The sequence below is a fragment of the Pseudopipra pipra genome, chromosome W (genome assembly GCF_036250125.1).
Source record: "Pseudopipra pipra isolate bDixPip1 chromosome W, bDixPip1.hap1, whole genome shotgun sequence".
In the NCBI taxonomy this organism is placed as follows: Eukaryota; Metazoa; Chordata; class Aves; order Passeriformes; family Pipridae; genus Pseudopipra; species Pseudopipra pipra.
Window position 1 is genome coordinate 26,374,169 of NC_087580.1, and position 18,411 is coordinate 26,392,579.

Below are 18,411 nucleotides of genomic sequence, written 5' to 3' on the forward strand. Positions count from 1 at the left end.
CATGATGGACTTTGCTGGCCAGAAAGGACACGTCTGCTCTTTCCTGCAGTGTCAAAGTTACCAGGGATGTGTCTTCGAGACTAAAACCTTGCTTTAATGGACTTTGAGACGTAGACCTTGAGGTTTGGTTTGTTCACAGCCTCATTCTGTCCATTCAGCTCCTTCTGCTGGAGGAAATTCCATTTCCAGGGGAGGTCACCTCAGTTTTTAAGTTGAAGCCTCAGATTTCACTCTGGAAAACTTGGTCAATGTGTTGGTGTCTCATGCGTGGGTGTTGTACGTGTTGGATTTCAGCCTCCCACTCGAGGAACAGAAGGTTTCAATAGACCTCAAGTGGCTGAAGCCCTGGGTTTGGCCATCAGGCCTTGTCTTTCACTGCTGTGGTCTTTTAATTGAGCAACAGAGAATTGCAGCAAAAAACTGAAGAGAAAAACTTTGTAAATTTTGTTTCAGAATCGTTGCCTTGAACCTTTGGTCGAGGTTGGGAATGGTTTGTCTCCCTTGGCAGGGAGGGTCAGTACTCTTTGTCATTCTGACATGACTGCCCAGGGCCCTGATTTTATTGTGGCCAAAATACTGGGCTTGGAAACCAAAGCAGGAGCTGGTAGATAACAGCAGCTTGAAAAATGGGCTGATGCCTAATTGATGTGGCAGAAGGAATGAAAGACTCATGACAGCTAAGAAAAAAATTGGGCTTTTCAGTGCCTACCTCAGGTTAGGATCACTGCCTGTGTCTTAGTGGAGGAAGATGTTTTTGTAACTTTATTGAAACTTGTTAGTAAAATGTGCCTGAATTCCTAAGGAAACAACCACTGTGAAATCTTTTAAACCAAATGTAGATTTCCAAAGTGTAGAAGTTGCTATTAATATTTTGGCCATTCCTGTGGCATCTTTTTGGTGTATGAATGACTTTGAGAACAAGAACGTGTTCTTAATTATCAGGTCTGTTTACTGCTAATTATTTTACAAGGTTGAGAGAAGAGTTTAAGATGAAAGTTGTGGGGTTACTTGCAAAGTTTTTGGTACAACCAATGCAGCTGAACCTGGTGGGGAAATTTGCCCTTAAATTGGTTTTGGCAGATCTCATGAGTGTCTAAGGCAGAGGCCAAGCCAACTGGAAAGAGCCTTTCAAGGGTGACTAAGATGTAACTAAATTACCTTTTTGAGAGGTGGGGAAAGCTGATGTCAGGAACTAAATTTCCTTATGTTAAGCTTAGTAAAAATATATTAACATAAAAAAATTAAAATTATTTTAATGGTCTTATTTATGGGTTTTTCACTGTGCTTATGTTAGTACTTCTGAGTGTTTGATTGTCACAATAATGGACAGCTTCGTGGTGTTTTGTTTTTTTTATTTTTCATGTTTTGATACTTTGGTCAAGGCATTAACATTAAAAATCATTCAAAATTTTAATTCATCTTCAAACACCAAAATAGATTTGAAATGAGGGTAATGAGAACAGTGGAGGGAAAAAAAAAACCCGAGCCCAAAACCAAAACAACCCCAAAAACTGTTCATTTTTCCATTGTATTTTAAACAAGGAAGTCTGTAGAGCAGCAGAAAACAGGAGACATGGGCAGGTGTGAAAGTCAGACTGGGGCTTGTTGCACTGGTTCCAGTGCTCTTTGCTTCAGTGTAACTGGTCATTTTGAGATGAGACTGGGGAAACTGGGCTGCCAGGGCAGAGACCACTGGCTGGCCCCACTGGTTTTTGCTGGGCAGTGGGTAATTTCTGCCTCACTTGTCAGAATCAGCCTACGGTTATCAGGGAATGGGGTAGTGGTGAATTTGGCTTTCAGACTAAAATGAGGTTAAACTTACACATATTCAAAAGAATAAATTGATGTTGGAGTGCAGATACTCAAAATCCTGAAGACCTTTTGAAACCTTTTTTGCGTGTCAGTCCTACGGCCGAAGCTCTTCCTGCAGTTGGGGCACTGGTAGGGCTTCCCTTACTGGTGGGTCCGTTGGTGTTTGGTCAACTTAGAGTTTCGGATGAAGCTCTTCCCACACTCCCCACACTTGTAGGGCCTCTCCCCGCTGTGGATGTGCCGGTGGGTGAGGAGGGTGGAGTTCTGCTTGAAGCCCTTCCCGCAGTCGGTGCAGCGGAAGGGCCTCTCATCTGTGTGCGTCCGCTCATGTCTGAGGAGATGAGAGCTGGTCTGAAACCTCTTCCCACATTCCCCACACGTGTAGGGCCGCTCCCCAGTATGTATGCGCTGGTGGGTGTGGAGGTGGGAGCTGCAGTTGAAGCTCTTCCCACATTCCCAACACGTGTAGGGCCGTTCCTCAGTGTGGATGTGCTGGTGGGAGTGCAGGGTGGAGCTGTGTCTGAAACTCTTCCCACATTCCCCACACGTGTAGGGACGTTCTCCAGTGTGGATGCGCTGGTGGGTGAGGAGGTTGGAGTTCCAGTTGAAGCTCTTTCCACATTCCCCACACGTGTAGGGCCGTTCCCCACTGTGGATGCGCTGGTGGATGCGTTGAGTGAACCTGTCACTGAAGCTCTTTCCACATTCCCTACATGTGTAGGGCCATTCCCCACTGTGGATGCGCTGATGTTGGATAAGCTTGGAGCTTTGCCTGAAGCTCTTCCCACATTCCCCACATGTGTAGGGACGTTCCCCAGTGTGGATGTGCTGGTGGGTGAGGAGGGTGGTGCTCCTCCTAAAGCTCTTCCCACATTCCAAGCACCTGAAGGGCTTTTCCCTGCTGGGAGGCTGATCAGGGACCACCAGCTCAGAGCTCCGCCTCAAGCTCCGGCCGCCTTCCTGGCACAGGCTGGCTCTTTCCTCCTCAGAGCACCCTGGGATGGCTTTGGAGCCCCTCCTGCGGGGGGATCTCCGGCCCTTTCCCTCCCCGCTGCCTTCCTGCGCCGGGGAGCCCTTCAAAACGGCCTCTCCCACCAGGGTCTCACGGGGGGATTTGTCCTCCGGGCTCTCCGTCCTCAGCTCGGGGCCTGGGGCAGGAAGCAAGAAGGACAGGGAGGGGATTTGCCTCCGGCCCACAGGGAAGGCCAAGGACATCCCCCCAACTCCGGCCCCGGCAGGACGGCGGCGCCAGCGGGGTTGTCCTGCAGCCGGGGCCATGCTCGGCTGACAGAGCCAGCACAACACCCGCCCAAAGGGACACTGACTTCCTCCTCACCTGCCTGGGGGGCCCAAGGCATCTTCCTCTTCCTCGCAGCCTCCTCCTCCATCCGCCCAAGCTTTGGGAAGGACAAATCCTGATGGGGGGAAAACAAGGGCTGAGCATGTTGGCTTGGGGGTTCCTCCTGCCCAAGTCCATCTCTAGAACTCACCAGGCTTCCTGTGTCCATAAAAACCTCCAAAACACCAAGATTCAGCCCAGAAAAACCCAAACCACCAGGATTCAGGCAAACAACCTCTCAGAAATAGCAAGATGAAGCCCCCCCCCAGACTGCAAAAAGTTGAGATTCAGGAAAAAAATACTCAAGAATATGAAAATTCTGTCTAAAAAAGCGCTCCCAAGACTTCCCCCATTGTGGTCTCTGCCCTCTGTGGTTCAGAGGGTCTGCCCTGTCTGGGATGCTGGGGGTCCCACTTTGGGATGCTGGCAGTATTGGGGGTCCCAAGGGTCCCTTCTGCTCTGACTTTCACCTTCAGGGTGCGGCGTTCCCAGACCTTCCCCCTCTCCAGGTTCCCCACTTTGTTGTCCCGGGGATCCCAGGGGTCCCCACTGTCCAGGCTTCCCCTTCTCTGCCCCCCCTCCTCCCCATTTCTGGACCTTGCCTTTCCAAGGATACCAGGGATCCCCACTGTCTTACTGTGCTGCTCTGAACCAGCAGAGCAGCTGGAGAACAGATGGTGGTAAAGTGTAGTCAGTGCCAACTGTTTTAAGGTTCTTTGGCCCAAAGAAATGTCTGTGCCCTGAGAATAGGGTTGACACGTGGGAGGCTGCTCCAGGAGTCTGCAAGAGGCCTCGTGCTCTGCTCAGCCCCAGCACTGCCTGGTACCAACACCCCCGGCTGCCCCCGGCCCTGGGCAGCTCTGCTGCCACAGGCTGTGCCCTCACCGTGGCCCTGCAATGGCCCTGCCTGTCCCTCACCCGTGGCCCTGCCCGTGGCCCTGTCCCTTGGCTCTCTCTCTGCCAGCTCAGTGTGGGGCACACGGGCTGGGGGTCCCTCCCAAGCTCCCCGGGCAGCCGGCGTTGGCTGGGGGGATGTGAGGGCTGGGCCTGCTCAGCACAGCCCCGGCCTCGTGCCCAGCGCCTCTTTCCTGACCCACACAAGACCTTCCCGGCCCCCCCAGGGCTCCCCTGATGCTGCCTCTGCTCCTGGTCCTGCCTTTGCTGCTCCCTTGGCTGGGGCAGCGGCTGCAGGGGGGGATGGCAGCAGCTTCAGCTCCACGGCACTTCCTGGGGGGAGCTCAGCCCGGGGGGGACGGGCAAGGACCTGATGGGGATGGACAGGGGCCCAGCAAGGACAGCCAGGGCCTGCAGGGGAAGGCACAGGGACAACCTGGACCCCCACACTGCCACGGCTGTCTCTGCTCCTCCTTGCAGGCTCCGTGGCCAGGCACAGTTTGTGTTCCTGGGTGCCCACCATCTCAGCACTTGGAGACCCTCAAATCAGCGCCCGCAGCTCTGCAGCAAAGCCCCAGCTCACCTGGCACACAGGGGATGGACACAGCACCTGCTCGGGGATGGGCACTCACAGCTTTGTCTTCTTCCCCACCACAGGGCTCTCCTTCCTCAGCAGCACCTCTGCCTTGCACTTATTCTCAGCCTCACCTCAGGGACAGCTCTGGGCTCACCTCCGCGCCACTTCTCAGCCTCACCTCAGGGCCTGGGCTCAAGGACAGGAACCTGCAGGGAGGGGACATCATGTGCAAGCTCAGGGCTGCCTGCTTGCACTGGCCTCTGGGCTTCCTCCTCCTTCTACAACCAGTCCACAACTTAGCCTGCTTTTCTAACATCACACTGCTCACACTCTGCCTCCTCTTCAGCTGCCTGTCCATCCACACTCCCAGCTCCCTTTCTGCCTGCCTGCTCTCCAGACACTCTGGCCCCAGCCCGGGGGGCTGACGGGGCTTCTTGTGCCCAAAGGGCAGGACCCGGCCCTTGGCCTGCTGGAACCTCATCCCCTTGCAATCAGCCCATGGATCCAGCTGGGCCAGGTCCCTCTGCAGAGCCCTCCTGCCTTCCAGCACATCAACACACCCCCAGCTTGGGGTCACCTGCACATTTGCTGATGAAATGCCTGGTTCTGCAGCAGCTGCAGATGCTCAAGGGGCAGCAGGACCAAGTCAGGGGCCTGGGAGGGTCTAGGGGGCTTTGGGGTGTGGGAGGGCCCTGGGGGAGCTGGGGAGGGGATTGGGGGATTGGGGGGACAGACCAGGACAGACCAGCACAAACCAGTGCAGACCAGTACCTCACTGCTCCCCAGATCTCTCCTGGAGCTGGGCCACATTGTCCTGGGACACCTGAGACGCCCCCAATGCCCTCCCAGTACAGCCCAGTGCCCCCAGTACAGCCCACTGTGTTCCTGTCCCAGGGTGCCAGGTGATCCCTCCTTGGGGGGGGTTGGAGGCATTTCAGAGGGAGCTGGGGGAGCTTTGGGGGGATCAGGGAGAGGGGTTGGATGGGGAGTTGGAGGGTTTTGGGGGGCTTTAGGTGCATTTAGGGAAGTTAAAAGCGGTGTTGGGAGGGCAAAGGGATCTGTAGGGGGAGGGGACTGAAAGGAAAATGGAGGTTAGGGGACATTTGGGTGGGGTTAATAATGTCTGCGGGTAAAGAGGAGGGGCAGCAGCACGCTCAGATGAGTCCTGAGACCCCCCTGGTGTCCCCAAGACAGTCTTGGTGTCCCTAATTTCCTCCCTTAAGACCTCAAGACTCCCCTGGTGTCTCCAATGTCCCCAGGGCCTCCAGATCACCCCAATTCCCCTCTTGACACCCCCAATTCCACTGCCCACAAAGCCCTTCCCACTCTCCCCAGTGTACCCAAACCCCATCCCTGATGTCCCCAACTCTCCATCTCACCCCAGGAGCCCCCACTGGACCCTCTGACCCCAAAAACGCCCCCCACACACACACTCACAGAAAGGCCAAGGGCATCTGGGGACACGGGGAAAGCTGGGGGGCTTTCGGGGATTACTGGGGGATACTGGGACACACTGGGGGGAAACAGGGGGCACTAGGAGGGACTGGGGGGTTACTGAGGGATGCTGGAAGAGCACTGGGAAGGACTGGGAAGTTACTGGGGGATTACCAGGACACACGAGGTGACACTCAGAAGTTACTGGGCCATACTGGGGGTTACAGGGTGCTCACTGGAGAATCACTGGGCCATACTGGGGGCAGTGGGAGGTCACTGGAACACACTGGCTGGTCACTGAGGGGGTTACTGGGCTGAACTGAGGGTCACTGGGAGGTCACTGGTCTATACTGGGGGCACTGGGATCTCCTTACCCGGATGTGGTACATCTCCCGCCCAGACTTTGGGGGGCACCCCCAGGACCCCTCCCCTGGGGGCTGGGGACCCCCGGAACACACTGCTAGGCTTTAGGGGACCCTCGGGACCCCCTCCCTGTGACGTCTCTGTGTGCTGAGTGTTGGGGGTCTCTGGGGTTCGGGGGGGGTCACTGGGATCCCCTTTCCCTGGGGTCGGCTCGCCGGGCCGGCAGGAGCGCTGTGGCGGGAAAAGTAATGGCGGATCGCGCAGAGCCTCATGGGAGTTGAAGTTCCCTCTTGAGTACTCCGCCGGCGCGCCTGCGCAGTGCAGCCAGGGCGTTGACAGAGCCCCCCCCCGCGCGGCTTCCAGGCTCCGCGCTCTGCCCTTCGGGAACCCCCGAACCCCTCGGCTAAACCCTCCCGAGCCCTCCAGCCTTTCCACCCACACCCGCGCTCCCCGCAGCCCCCGGGGGGATCCCCAGAGCCCCGCTCTCCCGCAGGCCCCGCCAGCTCACAGTGCAGCACGGAGCCAGCGCCATCTTTGCTTCCCGGAAGCAACCACGGCGCTCTGCGCGCGCACCGCCTTTAGAGAACTCCCCCCCCCCCCGCCTCCGCCCTCCGCCCGCCGCGCTCCCGTCAGGAATGTTCGCACGGGCGGTGCCGCAGCGCCCTCAGCCTGAACTGAACCTGGTTTTACCTCATGAAATCTTTGATCTCTGTTAGCCAAGCCCCTCTTTCCTTCCCCAACTGTCTTGTCCTTTGGGGGGGGTCATAGCGGCCCTTTGCACTTGAGCGGACTGAGGTTTCTACCAGAAAGGGCCAGTCCCCTTTCCCATGGGCAGCTTCTTCCAACAGAACCCTTCCTGGGGGTGTGTGTGGAGATTCCTGCCTTAGCTGGGGACCCCCCCAGGGTCACTGCTGGAGGTTGAGAGCAGAGATCTCCCCATGAACGTTGGTCTGAGGGAGTTCCATCCATCTCTAATTAAGAATTATTGCTTTTGTGCCAGCTTGAGTAGAATTGCTTCAACAATTGCTTTAGTGTAGAGCACTGTCCTGTCTTATCCTGTACTCCTGGTAGTTTTAGTGCTTCTATTGTACAGTAAATAACTGTAATGAAGATCTTTTGTCTGATCATTTGTAACCCTAAATAAATTGATTTCTATCAATAGATCTGCTTTGCCATCATTAAAACCTGGGGGACCTAAATGGTTCAGTCACACTTCTGTAATTCCTCTAAACTGAAACTGTTGGCATAATCCAAGGCTGAGATTGGATCCAGCAGCCCCCAGCACCCCACAGGAAGTTGGGAGCTCAGGGGGCCATCCCCCTTTGCCAACACCCGTGCCCAAAGACCCTCATAGGACCATCCGACCCACCAGACCACCCTCCCTTTTCCACCCTTCTCCCTGTTCCTCCCACTTTTCCAAAGTCCCCTCAATCCACAGGCCCCACCCCCGGATTACTCTGGGGGTCCCAACCCCCATTTTTCCCTCCTCTCACATCTTCCACATCATCCCCCAATCCCCAGCTTCCTCCAACTCAGTTTGGGGTCCCAGCACCCCAAAAAAGGGGTTAGGTGGGATCCTGGGTGGGCTCTGAATATGTTTGGGGGGTTCTCCGGGGCCCATGGGGAGATTAAGGGGGGTCCCAGCACCTTTTGGGGTGAGCTGGGTGCCTTTTAAGGGGCAGGTGCCCCACCAAGACCCTCCCAGAGTGGCTTGACACAGGGGGAACACAGGGGGGTCCCCATTCCCAATCCATCCTGGGGCTGGTTCTGGCCCCCCAAACTCGGCTCCACCCCTTGGGATTCCCCCAAGCCCCTCCCCCACTGCCCCCCAATAACCAGGACTGGGGAGAACTGGGAAGCTTTCCTGGGATCACTGGGAGCAGCCGGGCAGAGGCAGAGTGACAGCAGGGGAGGGGGGACACACAACCCCCCCAAAATACTCACGGGGATGGGGGGGGTCCAGGCTGGGCCCGAAGCCCCAGGGAGGGGCTGCGGCCGCCGGCGGCTCAGGAGCTCTGTGGGGAGAGAAAAGGGGGTGACAGGGGCCACAGGAATCATACTGGGAGCACCTGACAGCATGGTGGAGGCATCTGGGATATACTGGGAGTGGCTGGGAGTGACTGGAACCATAGTAGGGATGACTGGGAGCAACTGGAACCACGCTGGGGGCAACTGGGATCATACTGGGAGCAGCTGGGCTCCTATTGGAGTCATACTGGGATCATACTGGGAGTGACTGCAATAATACTGGGAGTGTGTGAGAGGGACTGCAGCCATACTGGAGATGAGTGGGATCAAACTGGCTTCATACTGGAAGTGTCTGGAAGTCACTGGTATCATACTGGTGGCAATTATGATTGTACTGAGATCATACTGGGATCAGACTAGGATCATACTGGGAGCAACTGGTTCTATGCTAGGGGCAACTGGGAGCTACTAGGATCCCACTGGGAGGAAGGGGGAGCAACTGGGACCATGCTGGGCAACCCTGGGATCATACTGGGAGCAACTGTGCCCACATTGAAGGTGGCTGGGGTCATACTGGGAGTGACTGGGAGCATTCTGAGGGCAGTTGGGACCATGTTGGCACAACTGGGATATACTGGGAGCAAGTGGGATCACACTGGAATTGACTGGGATCATACTGGGAGGCACTAGGACCCCACTGGGGGTGACTGGGAGTGGCTGTGAGCAACTGGGATCATGCTGGAAGCTACTGGGAGCATTCAGGAGTGAATGGGACCACACTGGAGGCAACTGGGATATACTGGGAGAGACCAGGAGTGACTGGGATCATACTGGGACTGCCTGGGAGTGTACTGGGAGTGACTGGGAGCATGCTGAGGTCAGCTGGGATATACTGGGAGAGACTGGGAGTGACAGGGATCCTACTGGGAAAGACTGGAACTCTAGTGGGGTGACTGGGAGCAAGTGGGACCCTGCTGGAGGCAAATGGCTTTATCCTGGGGGTGACAGGGAATGTCTGGGTTCATCCTGGGTGTGAGTGCCACCATACAGGGTGCCGCTGGGATCATACTGGAGTCATACTGGGAGGGACTGGGAGAGACTGGAACTACAGTGGGGTGACTGGGAGCAACTGGGCCCATGCAGGGGTAACTTGGGGGGTAACTTGGATCCTACTAGGAGAGACTGGGATCATTCTGGGAGTGACTGGAACCATAGTAGGGGTGAATGGGAGCAACTGAAACCACGCTGGGGGTGGCTGGGATCATACTGGGAGCAACTGGGCCCCTAATCAGGTTGTACTGGGGTCATACTGAGAGCAGCTGGGCCCCTAGTGGGGTCTTACTGGGAGTGACTGCAATAATACTGGGAGTGTGTGAGAGGGACTGCAGCCATGCTGGGGATGAGTGGGATCAAACTGGCTTCATACTGGAAGTGTCTGGAAGTTACTGGGATCATACTGGGGGTGACTGGACTCATACTGGGATCATACTGGGAGCAACTGGGACCATGCAAAAGGCAAATGGCATCCTCCAGGGAGTGACTGGAAGTGACTGGGGCCATACTGGACTCAGACTGGGAGTCCCTGAGAGTGAAAGGAACCGTCCTGGGGGAGTGACTGGGAGCAACTGGGACCACCTTGGGGGCAACTGGGATCCTATTAGGAGTGACTGGCAGTGACTGGGATCATAGTGGGAGTGACCAGCACCATACTGGAATCACAGTGGGAGTGACTGCAAGGGACCAGGATCAAACTGGGAGTGACTGGAACTACACAGGGGGGATTTGGGAGCCAGTGGGACCATGCTGGAAGGCAACTGGGAACATCCTTGGAGCAACTGGGATCCTGCTGGAAGCAACTGGAAGTAACTGGGAGTGACAGGGTGCATGCTGGAGGCAACTGGCATAAACTGGAAGTGACTGGGAGTGACTGGGATCATCCTGATGGAAACTGGAACCATCCTGGGGCAAGTGGAAGTAACTGGGTGCAGTGGGTTTCTGTGGCTGGGTTTTGGTAGCGGGGGGGCTACAGGGCTGGCTTCTGTTAGAAGCTGCCAGAAGCTTCCCCTGTCCCGTGGAGCCAATGCCAGTGGCTCCAGGACAGAATTCCTGCTGCTGGCCAAGGCCAGGCCAGTCAGGAGTGACAGTAACACCTCTGGGATAACATATTTAAGAAAAAGAAAGAATTCCAGCCAGGGAAGAGTGGAGTGAGACCATGGGAACAGCACTGCAGACCCCAAGGGCAGTGCAGAAGGAGGGGCAGGATGTACTCCAGGTGCTGGAGCTCAGGCCCTGTAGACCGTGGGGCAGAGCAGGGTGGGGCAGCTGTGCCCCTGCAGCCCCTGGGGGAGCATCGGGGTGCAGAGACCCCCCTGCAGCCCCTGGGGGAGCATCGGGGTGCAGAGACCCCCCTGCAGCCCCTGGGGGAGCATTGGGGTGCAGAGACCCCCCTGCAGCCCCTGGGGGAACATCGGGGTGCAGAGACCCCCCTGCAGCCCATGGAGGCTCCCACGCTGGAGCAGGTGGATGCAGGAAGGGGGCTGTGACCCCGTGGCAGGCCCAGGATGGAGCAGGGTCCTGGCAGGGACCTGCAGCCCATGGAGAGGGAAGCCCAGGCTGGAGCAGGTTTTTCCCAGGCAGGACTCGTGGCCCCTGTGGGGGATCCACGCAAGTACAGCTCATCCGTGAAGGACTGACCCCATGGAGGAGTGACCCATGGGGCAGCAGGTTGGGAAGAGCTGCTGCTCGAGGGATGGACTCACACTGGACAGGTCCATCAAGGACTGTCTCCCGTGGGAGGGACCCCACAGGAGCAGGGGAAGGACTCCAACTCCTCTCCCTGAGCAGCAGCAGAAACAACAACTGACCGTGACCCCCATTCCCGTCCCCCTGCACTGCTGGGGGGAAGGAGGGAGAACATGGAAGGAGGGGTGAGGGGAAGGTGTTTTTAAGACTGTTTTATTTCTCACTCTTTGGCTCTTATCCTGTCAGTAATAAATTTAAGTACTATTCCCACTTGGAGTCTGTTTTGCCCATGAAGGTGATCAGTCACTGACCTCTCCCAGCTCTTATTTCTACTTATGAATTTTTAGCTGGTTTGTTGTTTTTTTTTTTTCTCTCTCCTCTGCCCAGTTGCAGAGGGAGAGTGAGAGAGCGGCTTTAGTGGGTACCTGGTATCTGGCCAGGGTCAACTCACTACAAGAATATAAAAAGAAGTAATTTTTTTGGTCTTGTTCTGATGCACTTAAGGAGCTGGAAAAGCAAGACTGGTGCAGGGAGGTCCAAAGCATTTTGTGTCTGGATGATGGAGACATCACATTTAGAGGAGACAGACTCTGCAGTTGCTTTCTTAGACTTTGTCCCACCTTAATGGTGTTTTTCCACCCACAGCAGCGTTGCTGGGAGATGTTGCAGTGGCACATCCACCTCTGCCAGGGCAGCATCTTGGCCCTTCCCACCCCACCATGGATTTACCATTCCTGTGGCAGGGACTTGTCCCCACCTGATATCTGAATGGGAAATGCAACTCCTGTGGGTGGCTTTCATGGTTCCACCACAGTCTGGCACAGATTCTGATCCAGCTTTGAGAAATTGTGTGGTCTATGTGTTCTGGATAAAGCTGTCCCACCTTTGCATATTGTGACCCGAGGGAGTTTCGGTGGCCAGTTTGTGTATCAAAAGCACTCAGTATTAAAATGTACCAAGTTGCACCTGTGCACGAATCTGCACGAGCTCAATGCCCTGAGTACCCACACAGGCTTTTCTGTCTCGAATCCTGCTGATTCCGTGCCTGGGACTGGATTTATTTCAGCAGCTAAATGGTTCACTGGAGGACTAATTGGATCTGACAGCTCCAGTCCTTTGCAACATATTGACATGCTGGCAGGAGCAGCTCCCTTTCTTCCCTTCCCCCGTCATTATAAAAACACGATCTGTAGAGAAACCAAATACCACACGGCCCCTGCGCCGAGCCCGTCAGCGCTCCCGGCTCGGTGTTCAGCACAGAAAGTCCCTTTATATTTGGGAAGCGGAGGGAGAAAATTCTGGAAGCGCAAGAACGCGGCGATAGCTGGGATGAACGGGGAGCCTTTAGGAAAGGACTGGGAGGTACTGGGATAAACTGGGAGCCCCGAGGAAGGAACCGGGGCCCTTCCGCCTTCTGCGTAGCGCTGAGGGCAGGGCGCTTACGCCAGTTGCGTAGCCTTACGCAGTTTACGTAGGTCCCCTCCCTTGCCGTTTCTGGCGCCCCCTTACGCCGTTTGCGTAGGGCTGTGGGCAACGGCAGAGCCCCTTACGCCGTTTGCGTAGCGCTGTGGGCAGTGGCGTTAGGAGCGGACTGGGGCGGACTGGGATGGACTGGGAGCCCTTAGGAAGGGACTGGGAGGTACTGGGATAAACTGGGAGACTTTAGGCTTTTGGATAAACTAGGTTAAACTAGGAGCTCTTAAGTGGGGACTGGGTCCTTCCTTACGCCATTTGCGTAGCACTGAGGGCAGCGGCGTTAGGAGGGGACTGGGATGGACTGGGAGCCCTTAGGAGGGAACTGGAAGCCCTTAGGGAGGGACTGGGGCAAACTGGGAGCCCTTTGGAGAGGACTAGGATGAACCGGGAAAGGTTCCGCAAGCCTTTAGGAAGCCACCGGGGTCCTTCCGCCATTTGCGTAGCGCTGAGGGCAGTGACCTTGCGCCATTTGCGTAGTCTTACGCAACTTACGTAACTTCCTCCTCTACCATTACCGTTGCCCCTTTACGCCGTTTGCGTAGCGCGGCAAGCATTGCCAGCCCCTTACGCAATTTGCGTAGCGCCGCTCCATTGCCGCCAGCGGTGCCATCTTACGTCGTTTGCGTATCCCTGCGCCGTTTGCGCAGCGCGGCGGGGGCGGGCCCGTATCCCTGCGTGCCGATATTTATTTATCAGTGTCCAGGCGCTCGACCCCTCAGCCCCTCACACACCCACGGGCCCCACGGCAGCGCGGGGGAGGATCCCGGGGGTGTCCAAAAGCTCCTCCAAAAGTCAGTTTATGGCTTTGCAGAGGGCTCTCGGGAGTCACCGAGGGGCTGAATGTGAAGAGAGAAAAATTAAATCTTTAGGGGGGGGGGGAAATATAAGAATTGCATTTCTGTTTTCCTGAGGAGCCGTGGGTGTTTTTAGGCAGCTGCCTGCAGAGGCCATCGCCATTTCGTGAGGTGGCATTAATGCAGGAGGAGACTTGTTGTGCTGTTCATGGAAATTCGGATTTTAAGGTTTTTCTCCTTGGTTTGAAGCTTCTTCATTCTTTCTTTGCCCTCTTTCAGAGCAAAGGCTTTAATTTTTAAACTTAGGGGGAAAAAAGTAATAACAACAAGTGAGGAAAACTAGGGGGAAAAGGGAAAAGTTCTTCTGAAGGGATTACAATGTGCAAGCAAAATCAGTTCTCTCTCCAGGAGAGAAAAAAACATTAGAAGTGTAAATTGGCTCCAAAAATGCCCCCAAGGGCATAGGGAGGATTATCAGGATGACAGCGTGGCTGAGCACTCAGCATCCGGGGCATGGCCCAGGTGTGCAGAGAAAATGCAGCTCATCAGGCATGTGTTAAACAGAGAATTTGTTTCTGGTATAAAAAGATGCCTGACTGGTCTGTGCACACACCAAACCAGCCCTTTGTGACTTGCATGGGCTGACTTGATTTCCAGGTTTTGAGACACTAGTTTTGATCTAAAAGCCCAGACCATTCCTAGTGCTGCAGAACTGCTTGTTTGATCCAAGGAGAAAACAGAGATTGTGGCAGGAGCGAGGTCAGGCAGATCCCCTTCCATGCAAAACTCCTGGAGCAAGCTGCAGCATTCCTGTTAAGGGCTTTCTATTGGAGTTGACTTCTTCCACTCCAGGACCTTTCACTTGCAAAGTACATTATAGGGTTCATTGGTTTAACAAGTCTCTGGGAGCTTCTAGAGAGAGAATTAATGCTGGCATTTGGAAAGACAAGTGATAGTGCTGCATTTGATCTGGGCTTCATGTCATTATTTTCTGGTTTCAGAGTAAGAAAAAGCTGCTCATTTACTTTTCATGTGGCTGTATTTTTTTTCCTGACTTCTTGAGGAGGCAGAGCTGATGAAATCGTGCTGGAAGAGGCCTGAAGCTTTTGATCTGATGTTCAGCTTCAACAAATTTCACTTGTGGAGTTTCTGCACTTTGGGGGAGGCTATAGGTTATAGAAATGAATTAGTGCATCTGCTAAAGGAAGAGGAGTATTAGTCATATTTAAAACCAAGACTAAGTCAGATTCCTCCACATTGGCTGCAGTTGAATTTTGCAAGATTTCTGATTTCCTCGCTCTGGCTGTGAAGGTGTTTCCTTTTCAAGCCTGTCACCTGCAAAGATTTCTCTGGGACAGTGATTTCTTCATCACAGAAAAGCAATGTAGAGAAACTTCTTTGCCACCCCAAGATCATTATTTTCTTGATTGCCCTCTTGTACTCTGCTGAGGTTCCATTACATCTGCAGGTCAAATGTAACCTGAATGCAGCACTGATCACAGAGAGGAATAAATATAGTACAGAGCTTTAGTGTGAACTTCATGCACATCCTTGGTTTGTTTGTGTAAGACTGTGTATTATACAGATAATATAAAGCATAAAATAGTTTTCATATATAAAAATTACTTTTCCAGCTGTAAGGGGGGTACTTTTGAATTAGATGATCAATGGAGCATAGAGGCGTGAGAAAGGAATCATATTAGGATGTGAAACCAGCCAGAGTATGGTACAATGTAACTTCATGGCACAAGCGAATTGTAAGGTCCATTGTGCTTTTTAGCAAGTCAGCTTGATATCCCCTATTATCAGAGCTGAGTTCTTCCTTGGTTTTGCTACATATTGCAAGATAGATACATCTACCCTTGAAACACAGTGGTAGAGGTCATACATAGGGGTGAGAAAGATGATGATGGGAGGAAGATTCTGTGGGCAGGGGTCGCTGGCCCCTTGCCCTACAGCAGGGCACGCACAGACTGTTGCTATCAGGTGATGAACAGGTGGGGTTTGGCTGCCACTCAGGCATCACCTTATACTGGGTACTGGCCCTACGTGGTGTAATGTAGAGCTGATAAAATGGGGTGTCAGGACTGCTGGGGTGAGCGATCCTCATCCTGCCATGGAGACTGTGTTGTTCCGTGGGGATGCCCGCTAAGCACGGGCACCGACCAGCTGCTGCAGATCCTGGCAGCCCTGGCCTGTCTGTGTGGGTAAGCACAGTTTATTGACAGGAAGCAACTGAGAAAGCAAATGTTTTATATCCTTTTTTAATATCCTTGTAATTCCCTTTTTACTAGTTATTACTGTATTAAAAGCCACTCGTAGTATTGTTTTAATATCCTTTAAATGTTCCTTTAATTCCCTTATTACTAGTTAATACTATAATAAAAGCCGTTCATAGTATTGTATGAATGCCAACTGATAAAGCAGTTATTTTGTATTCTTTTTTAGCTTTTGATTCTCTTTGCTAGTTTTTTATTCTTACTGCAATAAAAGATTTTTTGTACTGTTTGAATGTCTGTTGCACTTGTCTTTATTCCGGGCATGTATTCAAATGAACTAATACATGGGGGCACAGCTCTTTGGGGCAGGAGACGAGCAGCACCCTTGCCAGGACTCGGGGCAGTAGCAGGTCTTCTTGGGCCAGGACTTGCCACAACTGCTGATTTGGGTGCAGCCCTGGCCAAAGAGCTCCCAACAGCATTGGTGCCCTTGCCCACACCTTCCTTCTCGGTGTCAGCCCCCCTGTTTAGGATGGCCACCAGCCAGCACTTCTCCCAAGGAGGCCGTGCCAGCTTGTGTGGAAGGCCCCGTGCCCTTCCCGCTGCGACTGAGTCGGCGGCCGAGGGGGCTCCTTGTGCTGCCGTGAGCAGGCACAGGAGGGGAGTGTTTGCTCATTTCTTGAGCTGTTCCTACAGTTCAGGTCCAGCCAGATTAGATACTTCAGAGAGTGGATTCCCTCCAAGGTGGGGCAGGTTGGCGGGGCTGGGGGAGGCCCCAGGCCACGTGGCACTGTGTCCCAGGGCCCTTTGTGACACGCTGGGCACGACCGGTGGGATGGAAGGGGGCAGGGTGTCCAAGGGCCCTTTATGACCCGCGGTGACAGAGGTGCTGCTGGTGACACGGCCCCAGTGTCAACAGTGCTCCTCGGAGCAGGCGACGGGACAGGACGGGACAGAGCGGTGCTGTGCGGAGCCCCCGCGCAGCCAACTCGTGCCTTGCTGACCCGGAGCGTTTTAGAGGATTTTCTCGTTTCCAGGTGACCTCGAGGCATTTCCACAGGATTTGGAGACCCGGAGTTTCTCCGAGGTGTCTCTAATCCCTGTGGCAGGTGCCCTTGAGACCCTTTTGCAGGACTTGGAGACCCGGAGCTTCTCTGAGGTGTCTCCAATCCCTGCGGCAGGTGGCCTCAAGGCCATTCTGCAGGACTTAGGGCCCGGAGTTTCTCCGAGGTTCTCTTTCTCTCTTGCAGGTGCCCTGGACACCAGACTGTGGCATGGCAGGGAGACGCTTCAGCCTGCTCAGGCTGTTCCAGAGGAAGAAGGAGGAGGAAAGCCCTGGGGCTGCTCCAGCACAGCAGCCTGAAGAGGTGCAGCAGGTGCAGCCCCCGCAGGAGGGTGAGTGCTGGAGCTGGGCCACAGGGCTGGTGGCTGCAGTCCCCTTGGCCTCATCCTGTCCCATCCACTCTGGACATGCCCAGGGAAAGGGAGGGGGGCAGAGGGGCCGGGGCTGATCTCCTGGCAGCCGTGCTCCATCCACTGGGCATCCCAGAGCTGGCCCTGCCTGCTCCTGGAGCCCAGGCCTGGGCTGTGTTCTCCGGCCTCTCCCGCACACCCTCAGCTCTGAGCACGCTCGCTCTTTGCCAGATGCAGGTCAGGAGCGGACAGAAGAGCAGCTCCGTGCCCGTGGCCGCTTCCGCAGGGCAGCACAGGTACCTGCAGCCATCCCCGCCTGGGCTGGGCCTGCTCTCACTGCTCAGCCCAGCAGCGCTGTCGCGGCCCTCCAGGGGACATCCCTCCCTTCCCTGCCCTTCTTTCTCCTGCAGACATTTATGAAATTCATGGGCAGTCGGCATAGAAAGGCCAGGATCACACCAGCTGATGTCCAGGCCCAGCCTGACACCATCCCGACCCAGCTGACAAATCCTGATGTCAGCACTGCGTCGACTGCTGTCCCAGCAAAGTGTGACACCGCAACCAGTGATCAAACAACCCACTGGGACACCACGTCCACCGATGATGTGTCACACTGTGACTCTGTGCTGCCTGGTCTCACGGAGGAGGCCGACGCCACAACGACGGAGGGCGTGGCGAGCACTGACGCCGCGCCTGTTCAGCGCCTGGCCGATACCCCCAGCCTGGAGTTTCTTGAGGAGAGAGCTGTCTCTGCTGAAGTAAGCAGCCTGTGGCCCCCCAAGCTGGGTGCGCTGGGCCCCCTCAGCCTTTGAGGCTGGCACAGTGTGCTGGGAAGGGAAGCATTTCTCAGGGGAAGCTGGGCAAGTTGCTCACTCTGGCAGCTCTCCACCTCTCCCCTGTGCATCCTCCAGGCCAGACTGTGGGACCTGGGGACCTGGGGCTGCTCAAGGCATCTCCAGTCCCTGGGGCAGGTGCCCTTGAGGCCAGACAGTGGGACTGGATGAGGCGAGGTCTTTCCCAGGCTTCTCTCTTGCAGCTGCCTTCAAGGCACGACTGCAGGACTTGGTGAGCCAAAGCTTTTCCATGGCATCTCTGCTGCAGGTAGCCATAACACCAGATGGAGACATGCAGCAGAGACCCCCCACGGTGCCCAAGCTGGCCTGGGTGAAGGAGGAGGAAAAGGAGGAAAGCCCTAGGGCTGCTCCAGCACAGCAGCCTGAAGAGGTGCAGCAGGTGCAGCCCCCGCAGGAGGGTGAGTGCTGGAGCTGGGCCACAGGGCTGGTGGCTGCAGCCCCCTTGGCCTCATCCTGTCCCATCCCCTCTGGACATGCCCAGGGAAAGGAAGGGGGCAGAGGGACCGGGGCTAATCTCCTGGCAGCC

At 55.2% G+C, this 18,411-nt stretch overlaps 1 protein-coding gene and 1 pseudogene across 1 annotated transcript; one reads left to right on the forward strand and one right to left on the reverse strand.

Moving 5' to 3' along the window:
* LOC135405598 (zinc finger protein 850-like) overlaps positions 1-18,411 on the forward strand; it is a 598,288-nt pseudogene that overhangs the window by 48,723 nt on the left and 531,154 nt on the right.
* On the reverse strand, positions 1,560-3,012 carry LOC135405576 (zinc finger protein 239-like; the record flags this gene model as incomplete). The annotated part of the gene is made up of 1 exon (XM_064640283.1): positions 1,560-3,012. A coding segment is annotated over one exon (1,059 nt), but the record flags the coding sequence as incomplete, so codon positions are not given.